Consider the following 15,354-nt stretch of genomic DNA (forward strand, 5'->3'; position numbering starts at 1 on the left):
TATTAGCTGTTTTAGCGGGCTTAAAAGTGGATAAATCCCCAGGCCCAGATGAGATGTCTCCCAGGCTGTTATGTGAGGCAAGGGAGGAGATAGCAGCGGCTCTGATACAAATTTTCAAATCTTCTCTGGCCACAGGAGAGGTACCAGCGGATTGGAGGACAGCGAATGTGGTACCATTATTCAAGAAAGTTAGCAGGGTTAAACCAGGTAATTACAGGCCAGTGAGTCTAACATCAGTGGTTGGGAAACTATTGGAAAAAATTCTGAGGGACAGGATTAATCTCTATTTGGAGAGGTAGGGATTCATCAGGGATAGTCAGCATGGTTTTGTCAGGGGGAGATCATGTCTGACTAACTTGATTGAATTTTTCGAGGCAGTGACTAGATGTGTAGATGAGAGTAAAACAGTTGATGTAGTCTACATGGACTTCAGCAAGGCTTTTGATAAGGTCCCGCATGGGAGATTGGTGAAGAACGTAAGAGCCCATGGGATCCAGGGCAATTTGGCAAATTGGATCCAAAATTGGCTTAGTGGCAGGACGCAGAGGGTGATGGTCGAGGGTTGTTTTTGCGAGTGGAAAACTGTGACCAGTGGTGTAACGCAGGGATCCGTGCTGGCACCCTTGCTGTTTGTAGTGTACATTAGACATGAATATAGGAGGTATGATCAGTAAGTTTGCAGATGACGTGAAAATTAGTGGTGTCGTAAATAGTGAGGATAGCCTTAGATTACAGGATGATATAGATGGGCTGGTAAGATGGGCGGAGCAGTGGCAAATGGAATTTAATCCTGAAAAGTGTGAGGTGATGCATTTTGCGAGGACTAACAAGGCAAGGGAATATAACATGGATGGTAGGACCCTAGGAAGTACAGAGGGTCAAGGGACCTTGGTGTACTTGTCCATAGATCACTGAAGGCAGCAGCACAGGTAGATAAGGTGGTTAGGAAGGCATATGGGATACTTACCTTTATTAGCTGAGGCACAGAATATAAGAGCAGGGAGTTTATGATGGAGCTGTATAAAACGCTAGTTAGGCCACAGCTGGAGTACTGTGTACAGTTCTGGGCACCACACTGTAGGAAGGATCTGATTGCCCTGGAGAGGGTGCAGAGGAGAATCAGCAGGATGTTGCCTGGGCTGGAGCATTTCAGCTATGAAGAGAGACTGAAAAGGCAAGGGTTGTTTTCCTTTAAGCAGAGAAGACTGAGAGGGGACATGATTGAGGTATAAAAAATTATGAGGGACAGTGATAGGTTAGATAGGAAGAGACTTTTTCCCTTAGCAGAGGCGTCAACCATCAGGGGGAATAGATTTTAGGTAAGGGGCAGGAAGTTTAGAGGGGATTTGCAGAAAAATATTTTCACTCAGAGGGTGGTTGGAATCTGGAACGCACTGCCTGAAGAGGTGGTTGAGGCAGGAACCCTCACAACATTTAAGAAGTATTTAAATGAGCACTTGAAACGCCGTAGCGTACAAGGCTACAGGCCAAGTGCTGGAAAATGGGATTAGAATAGTTAGGTGCTTGATGGCCGGCACAGACACGATGGGCCGACGGGTCTGTTTCTGTGCTCTATGACTCTATGTAGGCACTGAAGAGCACTGGTTAGTATCTGTTTTATTAGGTTGCTTTTTAATATTGGGATGAAACTTCAAATCCTTTTTGGTGAAGAATCTTTTGATCTATTTTTCTTTTCAGACAACCTCTTAGATTTCATAATTTGGGCTGAACTAACTGACCGCTGGGTGCTGCACTTGGGATCAGGACACTTGGGCTAGGGAAATAAGTTCAGTCAGGATTCATGTCCCTGATCTTTATCCGGTGCTTCCTGATGGAAACTCTATGGGTTGAAGGCAAGGAGGGAGTGGGCGGGTGCTGTTTTGAGCTTGGAATACCAGGAAGTACAGGTTTCCTTCAGGTCTTGCCAAATTTAGTGGCCGGACCTAATAACCATTTTTTGTCTTCATTTCTCTTTGGCAGCGAGCCAAATTGCGAGGCTGGCTGACTGTCAGGCAAGGGCCTTCGACAGCAGGTCTCATTCAGCGAACAGAGAGGAGGGAGGGATCAGAGGCCTTGGGGAGATTGGAAAGGTTGATGGCGGAGGAAATGGGAAGCCTTGGCGGGGGAGATGAGGGAGGAATTGGGACCTTGAGATGGGAGGAGTTCATTGGTTGGTAGAGATCAGAAGGGTCAGTTTGGGGGCAGGAGATCGGAAAGGTTGTTAGATTGGAAGAGTTGGGAGGGAGTTCAATAATGGATGGGTGGTTGGAGCAGGTCGGCTATACCCAGAAAATAAGTGGAAAGATGCCTACCTCCTGGATCCAGCAGTCCTCATCTCCCTTTAGCCAGTGTGAAATTTAAACTGTTGGTTTATTCTGAAGCATGCAACCTCATTATCAAACCAGAAGTGGGTAGGTTTGGGGCAGATTTCAGATTTTTTTTTACATTGTTGCATGTCACCCCACCCAAATCCACCAAATTTTGGGGGGTTAAAATTCCCCCCATGCATGCATACATGTCACATAAGGACAAAACACTCATCAATCGTGGGTATGAGCAAGGAGCCATAAAATCTGATAATCATGATGCAACTATGCCCAAGCATAAGTCAGTCCCTTCAGTGGAGGAGGAGAGACATATAAGAGGAAAGCAATAAAGTTCTCAGCACAATAGTGTCTCTATAAGGTGCAAAAGGTTACTGACTTTTAAGAGAAATACAAGAAAATTATCGAGACTGCATGATCTTAGGTAATGCAGGCTGTAAAAGTTCAGCTGGATTATTGAATTTGTTAAGTTAATATCCCAACTGACTATGAATGAGAATGAAACATTGGGTGCTTTACTTTGAGACAGGGATGAGAAAACCTTAAGGCAAGAAACGATTAACATAAATCCCTGGATCATGTTATGGATGATTGTGCCTGCTGACTGCAAACCTGCCAACTCTTAGGGCTGTTTTGTATTGCTGTTAGTAGCTGGAATATGAGAGCATAACATCCTGGTTTATATTGACCAGTAAACTGACCACTCTTGGCTGTAAGGAGAGGATGGATTGAAATACTTTTCTCCTTGGCCCCTGAACCCTGGTATTAATTGAAGGAGGACTAAAATCTAGGTGTGGATGCTTTAAATTGAAGTTGCTATCCCCCAAAAAACTAAAATCACAGTCAATTGTCTGACATAAGCTTTTAGCTGTGAGAAAAGTGGTATGTTCCAAGTCCAGTCTGTCCCTGGCCAGAAGAGAGCAGATGTCTGCAGAAAATTCATCTTCAGGCAGCTCTCCTAACATTGTACATGGACTGACATCCTTGATTTAACAAGGTCAGTTGTGGCTGGCACTGATGCCACCTTAAGGAGAGCGCTCCAGATGTTCCCGAGAGGAGAAATACTCTTTAAAAAAAAAAATGGCCTACAGCTAGAAAGAAAGAGCTTAGATTTGTATAGCACCTTTATACCTCAGTAGGTCCCAAAGACATATATAGCCAAAGAAGATTTTTTAAATATATATCATGTAGTTGCTGTTGTAATGTAGGGAATCATGTCAGCCAATTTGTGCACGGCAAGGAAATAAAATAAATGAGCAGATAATACACTTTTAGTGATGTTGGTTGAAGGTTAACTATTGGTATGGGGATACAAGGAAAAATCTCCTGCTCTTCTTGTATCCAGCTTTAATCATTACCAATACATTAAAGAAGTTAAAGAAAGATTATTGGTCAGATCCTTTGCACACCAAGGAGGGAATTTAAGCCTGAATTAAATTTGGGTCCTGACAGAAGTCAGGTTCCTTTTCCAGTTTCTAGAAGAAGCTCAATATTGTGAAGTTGAATCTAATATGCAGTACATCTCTTGTGAGTACTATTCATCCACCTTTATGTCAACAGGCTTATCTTTAGACCTGCTCGTCCCTACTCAACACAAATGATATTCAGTGAAGAATTTATAAGAGTATTAAATCTCCCTTCATGCATTTCTTACTCCTAGAATCCAAAGGCACAGTCAGATTGCGGCAGCTGTCAGAAATTCACCCTACCTCACCAGCATGCCTCCTCTGCCCATCGAGTGTCTGGATATTGATGGAAACTGGAGTAACCTTCCTATTATATTTGAAGACCGATACGTAGAATCTGTTTCCAAAGGTTTGTCATATTTTCTGACTTTTTAAAATCTAATGTATTATATAGACAGGACATTTTTATTTAATTATGTAAGATTATAGTCTAGAAACTGCTGTTCTTGCATTTCCTGATTTTTGACTTCTTGTTAAACTAAGCTCAACAGAGATTAAATTAATAGCATATGGTGTACAGAAATGCAGATTTGGATTTAGACAAAAGGAATTAGAGCCCGCTGAAGTGCCTATCCATTATTACAATTCTTATGTGACGACCGAGGTGGGAGGAGTGCACTGTTTATTCTAGTCCCACTTCTCCACAGGTCACAACATATATTTAAATTTTCCCACTCACTGTTTCGGTCAATCATATACTCTATTTTTCCTAGAGTAAAACACACCACAAAATTATCAGTTGATTGTAAACCAAGTCTGAACCAATAATGAAGTAAAACATACACACACAAATTGAAATATTAAAACCCCTTGTTTATCTTAGTCCTTCACACATGCACCCGGATAACCAGAAAAATAAAATGGATTTTTGTTTACAGCTCTGTTGCAAAGAAAACAAAATAAAACACTTACGCAGAATACTTGTCCTTGGTTTTGGTTTGGCATCCCAAATGCATATAGATGGCTGTCACTGGGATTTTCCCAGAACAGTCCTTTCCAGGCAATGTTGAAAATCAGTTTGGGTAGGCTTTCCAAGAAATGCAGCTACAGAGGCTTCAGATAGGTCTTAAAGCAGAACTGTGGCAATAAGGTTTCAGATCCCACACATTTGATACACAGGGTTCTTCAAATACAGTTGGAAATAGGACACACTGGAAATGCAAGATTTCTTTTCAAGAGAGAGAGAGGTGAGCTGGGTCTTCTTCTTTTGGCAGGCAAAAACCAACTGTCTCTTGTAACAGTTCAAAATGAAACTAAAAACAGTCCAGAAGTCAAGCCTCCTGACCTCTATAAATCTTGCCCTGTCACTTCTTTGTAAACATCTCCCCATGTCAAAAACAACCCTTGCTGGGTGATTATCCACAGACAGGTGCCTTCCAGTAAGACTTGTTTACAAGCCAAACCTAGGAACCTTCTGGTGACTTCTTTTAAAATAAAAAACAAAGTTCAACCTCTTCAAGATTCCAGATGAATCAGTGTCCATAATTCAACTATAAGTCCTTAAAACATATTTTACAAAAAATTAGAAGCACTTTCTCCTAACACTTACCACAGCAGTTTGAGACAATAGCATTTTGGAACATACCTTAGTGAAAATGTTGAGCAATTATACTGGTGTGGCTTCCTTCATATGAGCCCAGCGCAGTACATGTTTTTGAGGAAACTTGCACCAAGCAAAATAGTAGCTGCTTTGACTGGCAGCTGAACTAGTCAGTCCTAGGGTACAGAGAACTGGAGGAGGATCACAGTTTCATCCTTTGCCTTCCAGTCCAGGTTAGATATAACATGCAGAAATAATTTACAAGATCTGGTAAGGAAGGCAGACACAGGAAATGACAATTTTCTCTTTAAGCTTAGTGTCAATCTGTTTTAAAGCAATTACTGGTCACCAAAGTTGTATTTAGCCTGTTAAGAGGAACAGGGTGGTATGCTTTGTTATTTTCTTTGTTGTGAGGCATATTACAAAGTAAATTGAAATCACTAAATGTTTCTCAATGTGTTCAGTATAGAATTTATTGATGTTCCTTTTGGAAGATAAAAATGCATGTGAGGGCAAATGTAATTACAGTATCCTATTCAAAATACAAGGCGATACAAGTATTGCTGTAAATAGAGACATGTCGAAGCTTTTCGTCTTGACTCGTCAGGACAATCTGCAAGAATACCAATGTAAGGGAAAACAACGACTTTATAATGTATGAGAAGAGAGTGCTGATTGGTTGGCAAGTGAACTCTGATTGGTAGAGGTGTTGACATGGAGAATGCACCAGGTGACTGACAGTTAACTGCCAAGCTTTGTTTGAAATTTAAACCAGACAGCTTGACTCTGGCCAAGGCATTGCCCTGAGGAATGAACCAGTGAATGGCTGTCACTTATTTTGTTTAGCCGGAACAGGTGCAATGTTTGTACGTGTTCGTTCTGTCTGCAAAGAACAGGGCCCTGCGTATTATAATACGTAGCTTCCAGCGCGCGCTAATACACCACGCTGCGAGCCCTACTGAGAATCTTAAATTGGTTGTCAGCGTCATTCTTAGCACACTGAGGATTATTTAGCAAATGTTGTCCAATCGCGGAATCACATCTAATGTTGGACACAGTATTTTGAGTTTTGAAAGCTAGGGCTGGTTGGGTACGGCCTGTACCTTGCCCATCGCGAACAGCAGAAGGGACATGTTGTCTGATACGATCCGCCAGTCTTTTGGGATGTACGGCCTACATACCTGTCTGATTTCCACATGCAACATGAATGTCTGATAGCATTGCGAGGCCTTAAGACCAACCCGGATATAAACATCAATAAACCTGACAAAGGGATGGGAATAGTCATCCTTAACAAGCGTGACTGTATCAACAAAATGCATGCCATTCTTAATGACTGGTCCAAATTCGTATCCATTGGACCTGCCCTCAGTATGACCAGACAGCCTTGCTCGAAAGTAAGCTAAAACAACGCTTGCAGGACTTGTGTAAGAGCAATGAGCTGCCAGGTGATATATATGACAGGGTTCATCCTCACGGCTCACTGCGTCTGCGTATGTATGGGCTGCCCAAGACACACAAAAGTGATGTCCCTCTATCTTATATATGACCGGTTCTGCACAACATGAATTTGCCAAACGGTTGGGCGAATTGTTACCACCAGTTTTGAGCAAGCTCTCCACATACACGGTGAAGGATTCCTTCACATTTGCAAAGACCATGTAGGATTTGCATATTGATAGCAATGCCGTGTCCATGTGCTCATTTGACATTGCTAGCCTATTCACCAATGTACCACTTAAGGATGTCATAGATATTTGCGTTGCAGCACTACATCATGGCGATCTAGACCTGCCACCATTCTGTGTATCAGTATTCATTGAACTGATGAACTCGACAACTCCCAAAATTGAGTTCAGTTTTAATGGCACCCTCTATGCCCAAATAGATGGTGGTGCCATGGGATCCTCTCTAGGCTCAGCTCTCGCAAACATCTTTGTTGGGTTCCATGAGTAACGTGTCTTTGAGGGAATAACACCTAACCTCCTATGTCTTGCATATTTCCGATATATTGATGATACGTTTGCTATATTTGAATCCGCAGCTGCATGTAATAATTTCCATACACGTCTTAATGGGCTCCATCCTGCACTCAAATTTACCTTTGAAATGGAGCAGTCAAATGAGCTCCCTTTCCTTGATGTACTAGTTGAGAAATCTGCTAAAGGGTTCGCTACCACGGTCTACTGCAAACCTTCACTGGTCAATACATGAGATGGAATTCTTACAGTTCCACACACTGTAAGATTGGCCTTTTCGGCAACCTCAGAAGTAGGGCCCTTTACTCACCATGCAAGCTTGATGCTGAAAAAAGGCGAATCAAAGACAATGGCTACCCTGATCAGATCATTTCTCGCTGTATATCATGCAAACTAACCCTGTCATTTTCGGCCCTGAAAGGTGCCCAGTCTACCTCAAATTACCCTGGAAGGGTAATGTATCTCAAAAACTTGAGCAACAGGTGAAGCGAGCTGTTTCATGCTGCTACTATGCAGTAGCAACATGTGTGGTGTTCACACTAGCAGGATGCTGCCGTTGAGCCAAAAAGACATCCTGCCTATCACACAAATGAGCAATGTGATATATGAATATCAATGCCAGTGTGATGCTAGGTATATAGGCCGTACGTCCCAAAGACTGGCAGATTGTATCAAACAACATGTCTCTTCCGCTGTTCACAACGGGCAAGGTACAGGCTGTACCCAACCAGCCCATGCTTGCAAAACTCAAAACACAGTGTCCAACATTAGATGTGATTCTGCGGTTGGACAAAATTTGCTAAATAATCCTCAGTGTACTAACAATTACGCTGACAACCAATTTAAGATTGTCAGTAGCGCCATTTAGAGACATGCAAGGGACATCAGGGAGAGTCTCATATTTGCACTTTTCAGCCAACATTAAGCCACTTCATCAAGGGACGTTGGGAAGAGAAAAAAAATCTCCAAATATGTTCACATACGCTGAAGGTCTTATTCATTGCTGTAATCAAAAAGAAGGGCTCTTCTGATGACAGCACATGAACCTGCAGTGGAGATGTGCCTGATGGCCTGTATACTATCAACTTCATTAAAAGAGATCTGTGTCCATTGGACATATTGTACTGCATCAAGGCATTAACCTGCACACATACGAAGCTACAACTTTGCTTCACATTGAGACTGGCAGATCAAATCTTCTCTACAATGGAATTGAAAACACAGCAATGCAAAGAAAGTAAGGGTGTTACTGGTGAACTACAAATGTAAGGCATGTTGGGAGTGGAAAAAGTGAAAAATCTGCAAATGCCAAACAGCCATCATTGAAGACTGAGGCTCAAATAACAATGATAAATGGACACTGGACACTTATTGAAATGCTTTGCAGGCATCAATGAGGTCCTGCCATACACCTCAAATAAACACATTCCATTTTATCTGAAACAAAACAAATGATTTACAAGAGTGCATCAAATATTAAAGTAAATAAAGATGTATTTAAACTTCTGTAATTTGTGCACAATATTTATAACATCCATGCCACCTTGGTGCTCAAAACTGTTTAGAATTTTTTTTTTAGAACATTACAGCGCAGTACAGGCCCTTCAGCCCTCGATGTTGCGCCGACCTGTGAAACCATCTGACCTACACTATTCCATTTTCATCCATGTGTCTATCCAATGTCCACTTAAATGCCCTTAAAGTTGGCGAATCTACTACTGCTGCAGGCAGGGCGTTCCACGCCCTTACTACTCTCTGAGTAAAGAAACGACCTCTCACATCTGTCCTATATCTATCACCCCTCAACTTAAAGCTATGTCCCCTCGTGTTTGCCATCACCATCCGAGGAAAAAGACGCTCACTATCCACCCTATCTAACCCTCTGATTATCTTATATGTCTCTATTAAGTCACCTCTCCTCCTCCTTCTCTCCAACGAAAACAACCTCAAGTCCCTCAGCCTTTCCTCGTAAGACCTTCCCTCCATACCAGGCAACATCCTAGTAAATCTCCTCTGCACCCTTTCCATAGCTTCCACATCCTTCCTATAATGCGGTGACCAGAACTGCACGCAATACTCCAGGTGTGGTCTCACCAGAGTTTTGTACAGCTGCAGCATGACCTCGTGGCTCCGAAACTCGATCCCCCTACTAATAAAAGCTAACACACCATATGCCTTCTTAACAGCCCTATTAACCTGGTTAGCAACCTTCAGGGATTTATGCACCTGGACACCAAGATCTCTCTGTTCATCTACACTACCAAGAATCTTCCCATTAGCCCAGTACTCTGCATTCCTGTTACTCCTTCCAAAGTGAATCACCTCACACTTTTCCGCATTAAACTCCATTTGCCATCTCTCAGCCCAGCTCTGCAGCCTATCTATGTCTCTCTGTACCCTACAACATCCTTCGGCACTATCCACAACTCCACCGACCTTAGTGTCATCTGCAAATTTACTAACCCACCCTTCTACACCCTCTTCCAGGTCATTTATAAAAATGACAAACAGCAGTGGCCCCAAAACAGATCCTTGCGGTACACCACTAGTAACTAAACTCCAGGATGAACATTTGCCATCAACCACCACCCTCTGTCTTCTTTCAGCTGGCCAATTTCTGATCCAAAGCTCTAAATCGCCTTCAACCCCATACTTCCGTATTTTCTGCAATAGCCTACCGTGGGGAACCTTATCAAACGCCTTACTGAAATCCATATACACCACATCCACTGCTTTACCCTCAGCCACCTGTTTGGTCACCTTCTCGAAAAACTCAATAAGGTTTGTGAGGCACGACCTACCCGTCACAAAACCGTGCTGACTATCTCTAATGTACTTATTCTTTTCAAGATGATTATAAATCCTGTCTCTTATAACCTTTTCCAACATTTTACCCACAACCGAAGTAAGGCTCACAGGTCTATAATTACCAGGGCTGTCTCTACTCCCCTTCTTGAACAAGGGGACAACATTTGCAATCCTCCAGTCTTCCGGCACTATTCCTGTCGACAATGACGACATAAAGATCAAGGACAAAGGCTCTGCAATCTCCTCCCTAGCTTCCCAGAGAATCCTAGGATAAATCCCATCTGGCCCAGGGGACTTATCTATTTTCACACCTTCCAAAATTGCTAACACCTCCTCCTTGTGAACCTCAATCCCATCTAGCCTCGTAGCCTGAATCTCAGTATTCTCAACAACATTTTCTTTCTCTACTGTAAATACTGACGCAAAAGATTCATTTAACACTTCCCCTATCTCCTCTGATTCCACACACAACTTCCCACTACTATCCTTGATTGGCCCTAATCTAACTCTAGTCATTCTTTTATTCCTGATATACCTATAGAAAGCCTTAGGGTTTTCCCTGATCCGATCCACCAATGACTTCTCGTGTCCTCTCCTTGCTCTTCTTAGCTCTCCCTTTAGATCCTTCCTGGCTAGCTTGTAGCTCTCAAGCGCCCTAACTGAGCCTTCACGTCTCATCCTAACATAAGCCTTCTTCTTCCTCTTGACAAGCGCTTCAACTTCTTTAGTAAACCACGGCTCCCTCGCACGACAACTTCCTCCCTGCCTCACAGGTACATACTTATCAAGGACACGCAGTAGCTGCTCCTTGAATAAGCTCCACATTTCGATTGTTCCCATCCCCTGCAGTTTCCTTCCCCATCCTACGCATCCTAAATCTTGCCTAATCGCATCATAATTTCCTTTCCCCCAGTTACAATTCTTGCCCTGCGGTATATACCTGTCCCTGCCCATCGCTAAGGTAAACCTAACCGAATTGTGATCACTATCACCAAAGTGCTCACCTACATCTAAATCTAACACCTGGCCGGGTTCATTTCCCAGTACCAAATCCAATGTGGCATCGCCCCTGGTTGGCCTGTCTACATACTGTGTCAGAAAACCCTCCTGCACACACTGGACAAAAACTGACCCATCTAAAGTACTCGAACTATAGTATTTCCAGTCGATATTTGGAAAGTTAAAGTCCCCCATAACAACTACCCTGTTACTCTCACCCCTGTCGAGAATCATCTTCGCTATCCTTTCCTCTACATCTCTGGAACTGTTCGGAGGTCTATAAAAGACTCCCAACAGGGTAACCTCACCTCTCCTGTTTCTAACCTCAGCCCATACTACCTCAGTAGACGAGTCCTCAAACGTCCTTTCTGTCGCTGTAATACTCTCCTTGATTAACAATGCCACCCCCCCCCTCTTTTACCATCTTCTCTGTTCTTACTGAAACATCTAAATCCCGGAATCTGCAACATCCATTCCTGCCCCTGCTCTACCCATGTCTCCGAAATTGCCACTACATCGAGATCCCAGGTACCAACCCATGCTGCAAGCTCACCCACCTTATTCCGGATGCTCCTGGCGTTGAAATAGACACACTTTAAACCAGGTTCTTGCTTGCCAGTGCCCTCTTGCGTCCTTGTAACCATATCCCTGACCTCACTACTCTCAACATCCTGTACACTGGCACTACAATTTAGGTTCCCATTCCCCTGCTGAATTAGTTTAAACCCCCCCGAAGAGCACTAGCAAACCTCCCCCCCAGGATATTGGTACCCCTCTGGTTCAGGTGAAGACCATCCTGTTTGTAGAGGCCCCACCTACCCCAGAAAGAGCCCCAATTATCCAGAAACCAAAACCCTCCCTCCTGCACCATCCCTGCAGCCACGTGTTCAACTCCTCTCTCTCCCTATTCCTCGCTTCGCTATCACGTGGCACGGGCAACAACCCAGAGATAACAACTCTGTTTGTTCTCGCTCTAAGCTTCCACCCTAGCTCCCTAAATTTCTGTCTTAAATCCCCATCTCTCTTCCTACCTATGTCGTTGGTGCCTATGTGGACCAGTCTTGGGGCTGCTCCCCCTCCCCATTAAGGATCCCAAAAACACGATCCGAGACATCACGAACCCTGGCACCTGGGAGGCAACATACCAACCGTGAGTCTCTCACGTTCCCACAGAACCTCCTATCTGTTCCCCTAACTATGGAGTCCCCAATGACTAATGTTCTGCTCCTCTTCCCCCTTCCCTTCTGAGCAACAGGGACAGACTCTGTGCCAGAGACCTGTACCCCATTGCTTACCCCTGGTAAGTCGTCCCCCGCAACAGTATCCAAAACGGTATACCTGTTGTTGAGGGAAACGGCCACAGGGGATCCCTGCACTGCCTGCTGGTTCCCTCTCCTTCCCCTGACGGTAACCCATCTACCTACTTCTTTTACCTGAGCTGTGACTACCTCCCCATAACTCCTCTCAATAACCTCCTCCGCCTCCCGAATGATCCGAAGCTCATCCAGCTCCAGCTCCAGTTCCCTAATGCGGTTCTCGAGGAGCTGGAGTTGGGTGCACTTCCCACAGATGCAGTCAGCAGGGACACTCTTGGCGACCCTTACCTCTCACATTCTGCAGGAGGAACATACAACTGCCTTAACCTCCATTCCCACTATTCCAAATTCCCAACAAATCTACTGAAAAACCAAAAAAACAAAAAGTCAAAACTTGTTAGGTTAGCAATCCAACGGACAGAACTTCCTAAATAAAAAGCTTACCTTATCAACACACCAGAGTCCTTTTTTTTTGGTTAGAGGAGGAGGGTGGGTGGGAGACACGACACGTGTAGTGTCTCGGGTACAGCCACCACACAAATATATACCTTTTTCCTTACCCAGCAGTCCCCTGGTCCTCCGAAAACAAAAGGGAATTCACTTTTAAACTTACGCTGAAATTGACTTCACAGCTGTAAGCCCGTTCACGCACCTCCGTTGCTATCCAAGCTGCAGTCACCGAAACTAAAAGAAAGAGATTCTAAACCACACAAATATATACCTTTTTCCTTACCCAGCAGTCCCCTGGTCCTCCGAAAACAAAAGGGAATTCACTTTTAAACTTACGCTGAAATTGACTTCACAGCTGTAAGCCCGTTCACGCACCTCCGTTGCTATCCAAGCTGCAGTCACCGAAACTAAAAAAATGTTTCCGTTTTCTCCCACTACGTCCAGGTGGTACCCCAACATTAGCAGTTGAGGTTGAGGCAGTCTGTTCAAGTGCACAATCCCGTTGCTCTGGACGTGGTGGGCGCCCTCTGGAGGAACAGGGCCTTGATGGCTCCATCCTACTGGGGGTGTGCATCAATGGTGCGTGAGTATCCCCCATGTGCTCGACAGCTGCTGATAAGGGGGTCAAAGTTGGGGGGTGGGGGAGGACGATGAGATGCCACTTATCCTGATGGTGTTCTGAGACGAAGGCCCCAGGGCAGCTGGCACACGCTCGTCCTCCATCTGTGTGCACGATGGCACCTGCCTGTCTCCATAAGAGAAAGGAGCACCTGTCGGGAGGTCCAGGTTCCTTGTCCCGTCTCACTTAGACTCTGCTGCATGGAGCCCACAGCAACAGCGATGGAGTGCAGGTAGAGATGATATGTTTCGAGTGCTCAAACAGGCTCGCCATGGAGCTCGCCAAACTCTTGACTGAGGAAGCCATACACTCATATGCCTGGGACATGGCAGATGTCATGACTTGCATGCTCCATGGCATGTGCAAAGCCACGCATGACCTCAGGCATCTCTGACATTTTCCACTTGGCTTTGCTGCACATCCAGCAGACTTCTCATAGCAACAAACAGAGGATCATCATGAGTATGGGGCTGAGCAGGGATCTGGACCCCATCAGTCCTCCGATTGTCAGGGAATCCGACTGGCATGTCTTCCCTCAGCTGGTGGGATGTGTCTGTGTCGTGCACACCTGATTGTGACCCAGATTCTAATCTTAAACCACCCGCAGACCATGTGGATGTATCTGCGCTGGTGGAGGTGCAAGAAAAGGCAGGTGACAGCACACCCTCTGGGGCATTGGCTTCATCTTCTTCCCCAGAGGATGCGTCTTAGGCCTCACGGCTTTCAGAGACTTGAGTGCGGGCACCTGTGGTGCAGACACAAACAGAGGAACTTTAAGTATCAGCTGAAAATGAGTTCACACACTTTCCTTTGATGTGCACATATGGCTGCAAGACTGAAGATGACACTTCATCCTTACACCTAAGGATCCTCTTCACCATCTGCGATTGCCCTGCCTCCCTTCTCTCTCACGATTTGTGCGGCCTCCTCTTCAGCCAGTGTCAGGACCCAGATATCTGGGACACCTCCACCGTCTTTGCTGCTCGCGCTGGTTGTGGGTGCATTTATCCTGCAGGAGACAGTGTAGATTTAACAACATGTCAGAAGATGAATCACAGCCATTGTAAACATGCATTGACATCACTCATTCAGGACTGGCTTTCGCACAACACATCAATAATGCCAATTGTCAACCTTGTGCATAATCAGTAAGTGTATGGCACCAAGGCTGCTCACGCATTTCACTGCATGCTTTGCCTTACTTCAGTCTTAAGGAGACGGATCAGGGCGACAAAGAATGGAACAGCTTCGCCAAGACCACTTAGGACCAAGGTTCTGTGTGGCACCTCACGGTTCAACACCTCCTCTGCTACCTCCATCCAGGCTGCTTTGATCAGATGGGAGGGTCTTCTGACTCCATCTGCAAAGAAGAGGACCTCCTGCCTTTCCCTGATGGTCTGGAGGAGAATCTGCAGTGAGGCATCACTGAACTGTGGGGCGGGACGCTGCCTGAAGGCTGAAATCTTCTTTGCTCTTGCTGCAGTGTGAAAAAAAATGATGGGATGTTGGTGCTGGATTTGTTAAATTAAGAAAGGAAAGAGCTGTTACCAATAAGTAAAAGATTTAATTTTGGTACTCTAAATACACTTATATTACACGAAGGCTGCTACTCCTTGGAGCTTGAAACAAAGAATGCTTTATAGCCATGGTGCTTGAGTCAGTGATGTCGGGTTCCACCAATGATAGGTCGTCCCTGCCACATGATTGCACATGTCTCCCGTGCCCATCGCTGCACTGTTCATTTACATATAAAATCGCTTTGGATATGGGAAAAATGGCAGAAGCAATAGTTACGCCAATCTCCGGCCCCACCGTTGTGAACGCCGCAGGACTCATAAAATCCTGGCCTTTAT

At 44.7% G+C, this 15,354-nt stretch overlaps 1 protein-coding gene across 3 annotated transcripts in view; it reads left to right on the forward strand.

The window, feature by feature from the left end:
- The window catches only part of fam135b (family with sequence similarity 135 member B), a 548,259-nt gene that overhangs the window by 439,589 nt on the left and 93,316 nt on the right, over positions 1-15,354 (forward strand). For all 3 annotated transcript variants that reach the window (XM_068031369.1, XM_068031370.1, XM_068031371.1), the window contains one exon: positions 3,985-4,139. In XM_068031369.1, the coding sequence (XP_067887470.1) occupies positions 3,985-4,139 (155 nt within the window). The remainder of the gene's footprint in view (positions 1-3,984; positions 4,140-15,354) is intronic.

This window comes from Heterodontus francisci, chromosome 5, assembly GCF_036365525.1.
Source record: "Heterodontus francisci isolate sHetFra1 chromosome 5, sHetFra1.hap1, whole genome shotgun sequence".
In the NCBI taxonomy this organism is placed as follows: Eukaryota; Metazoa; Chordata; class Chondrichthyes; order Heterodontiformes; family Heterodontidae; genus Heterodontus; species Heterodontus francisci.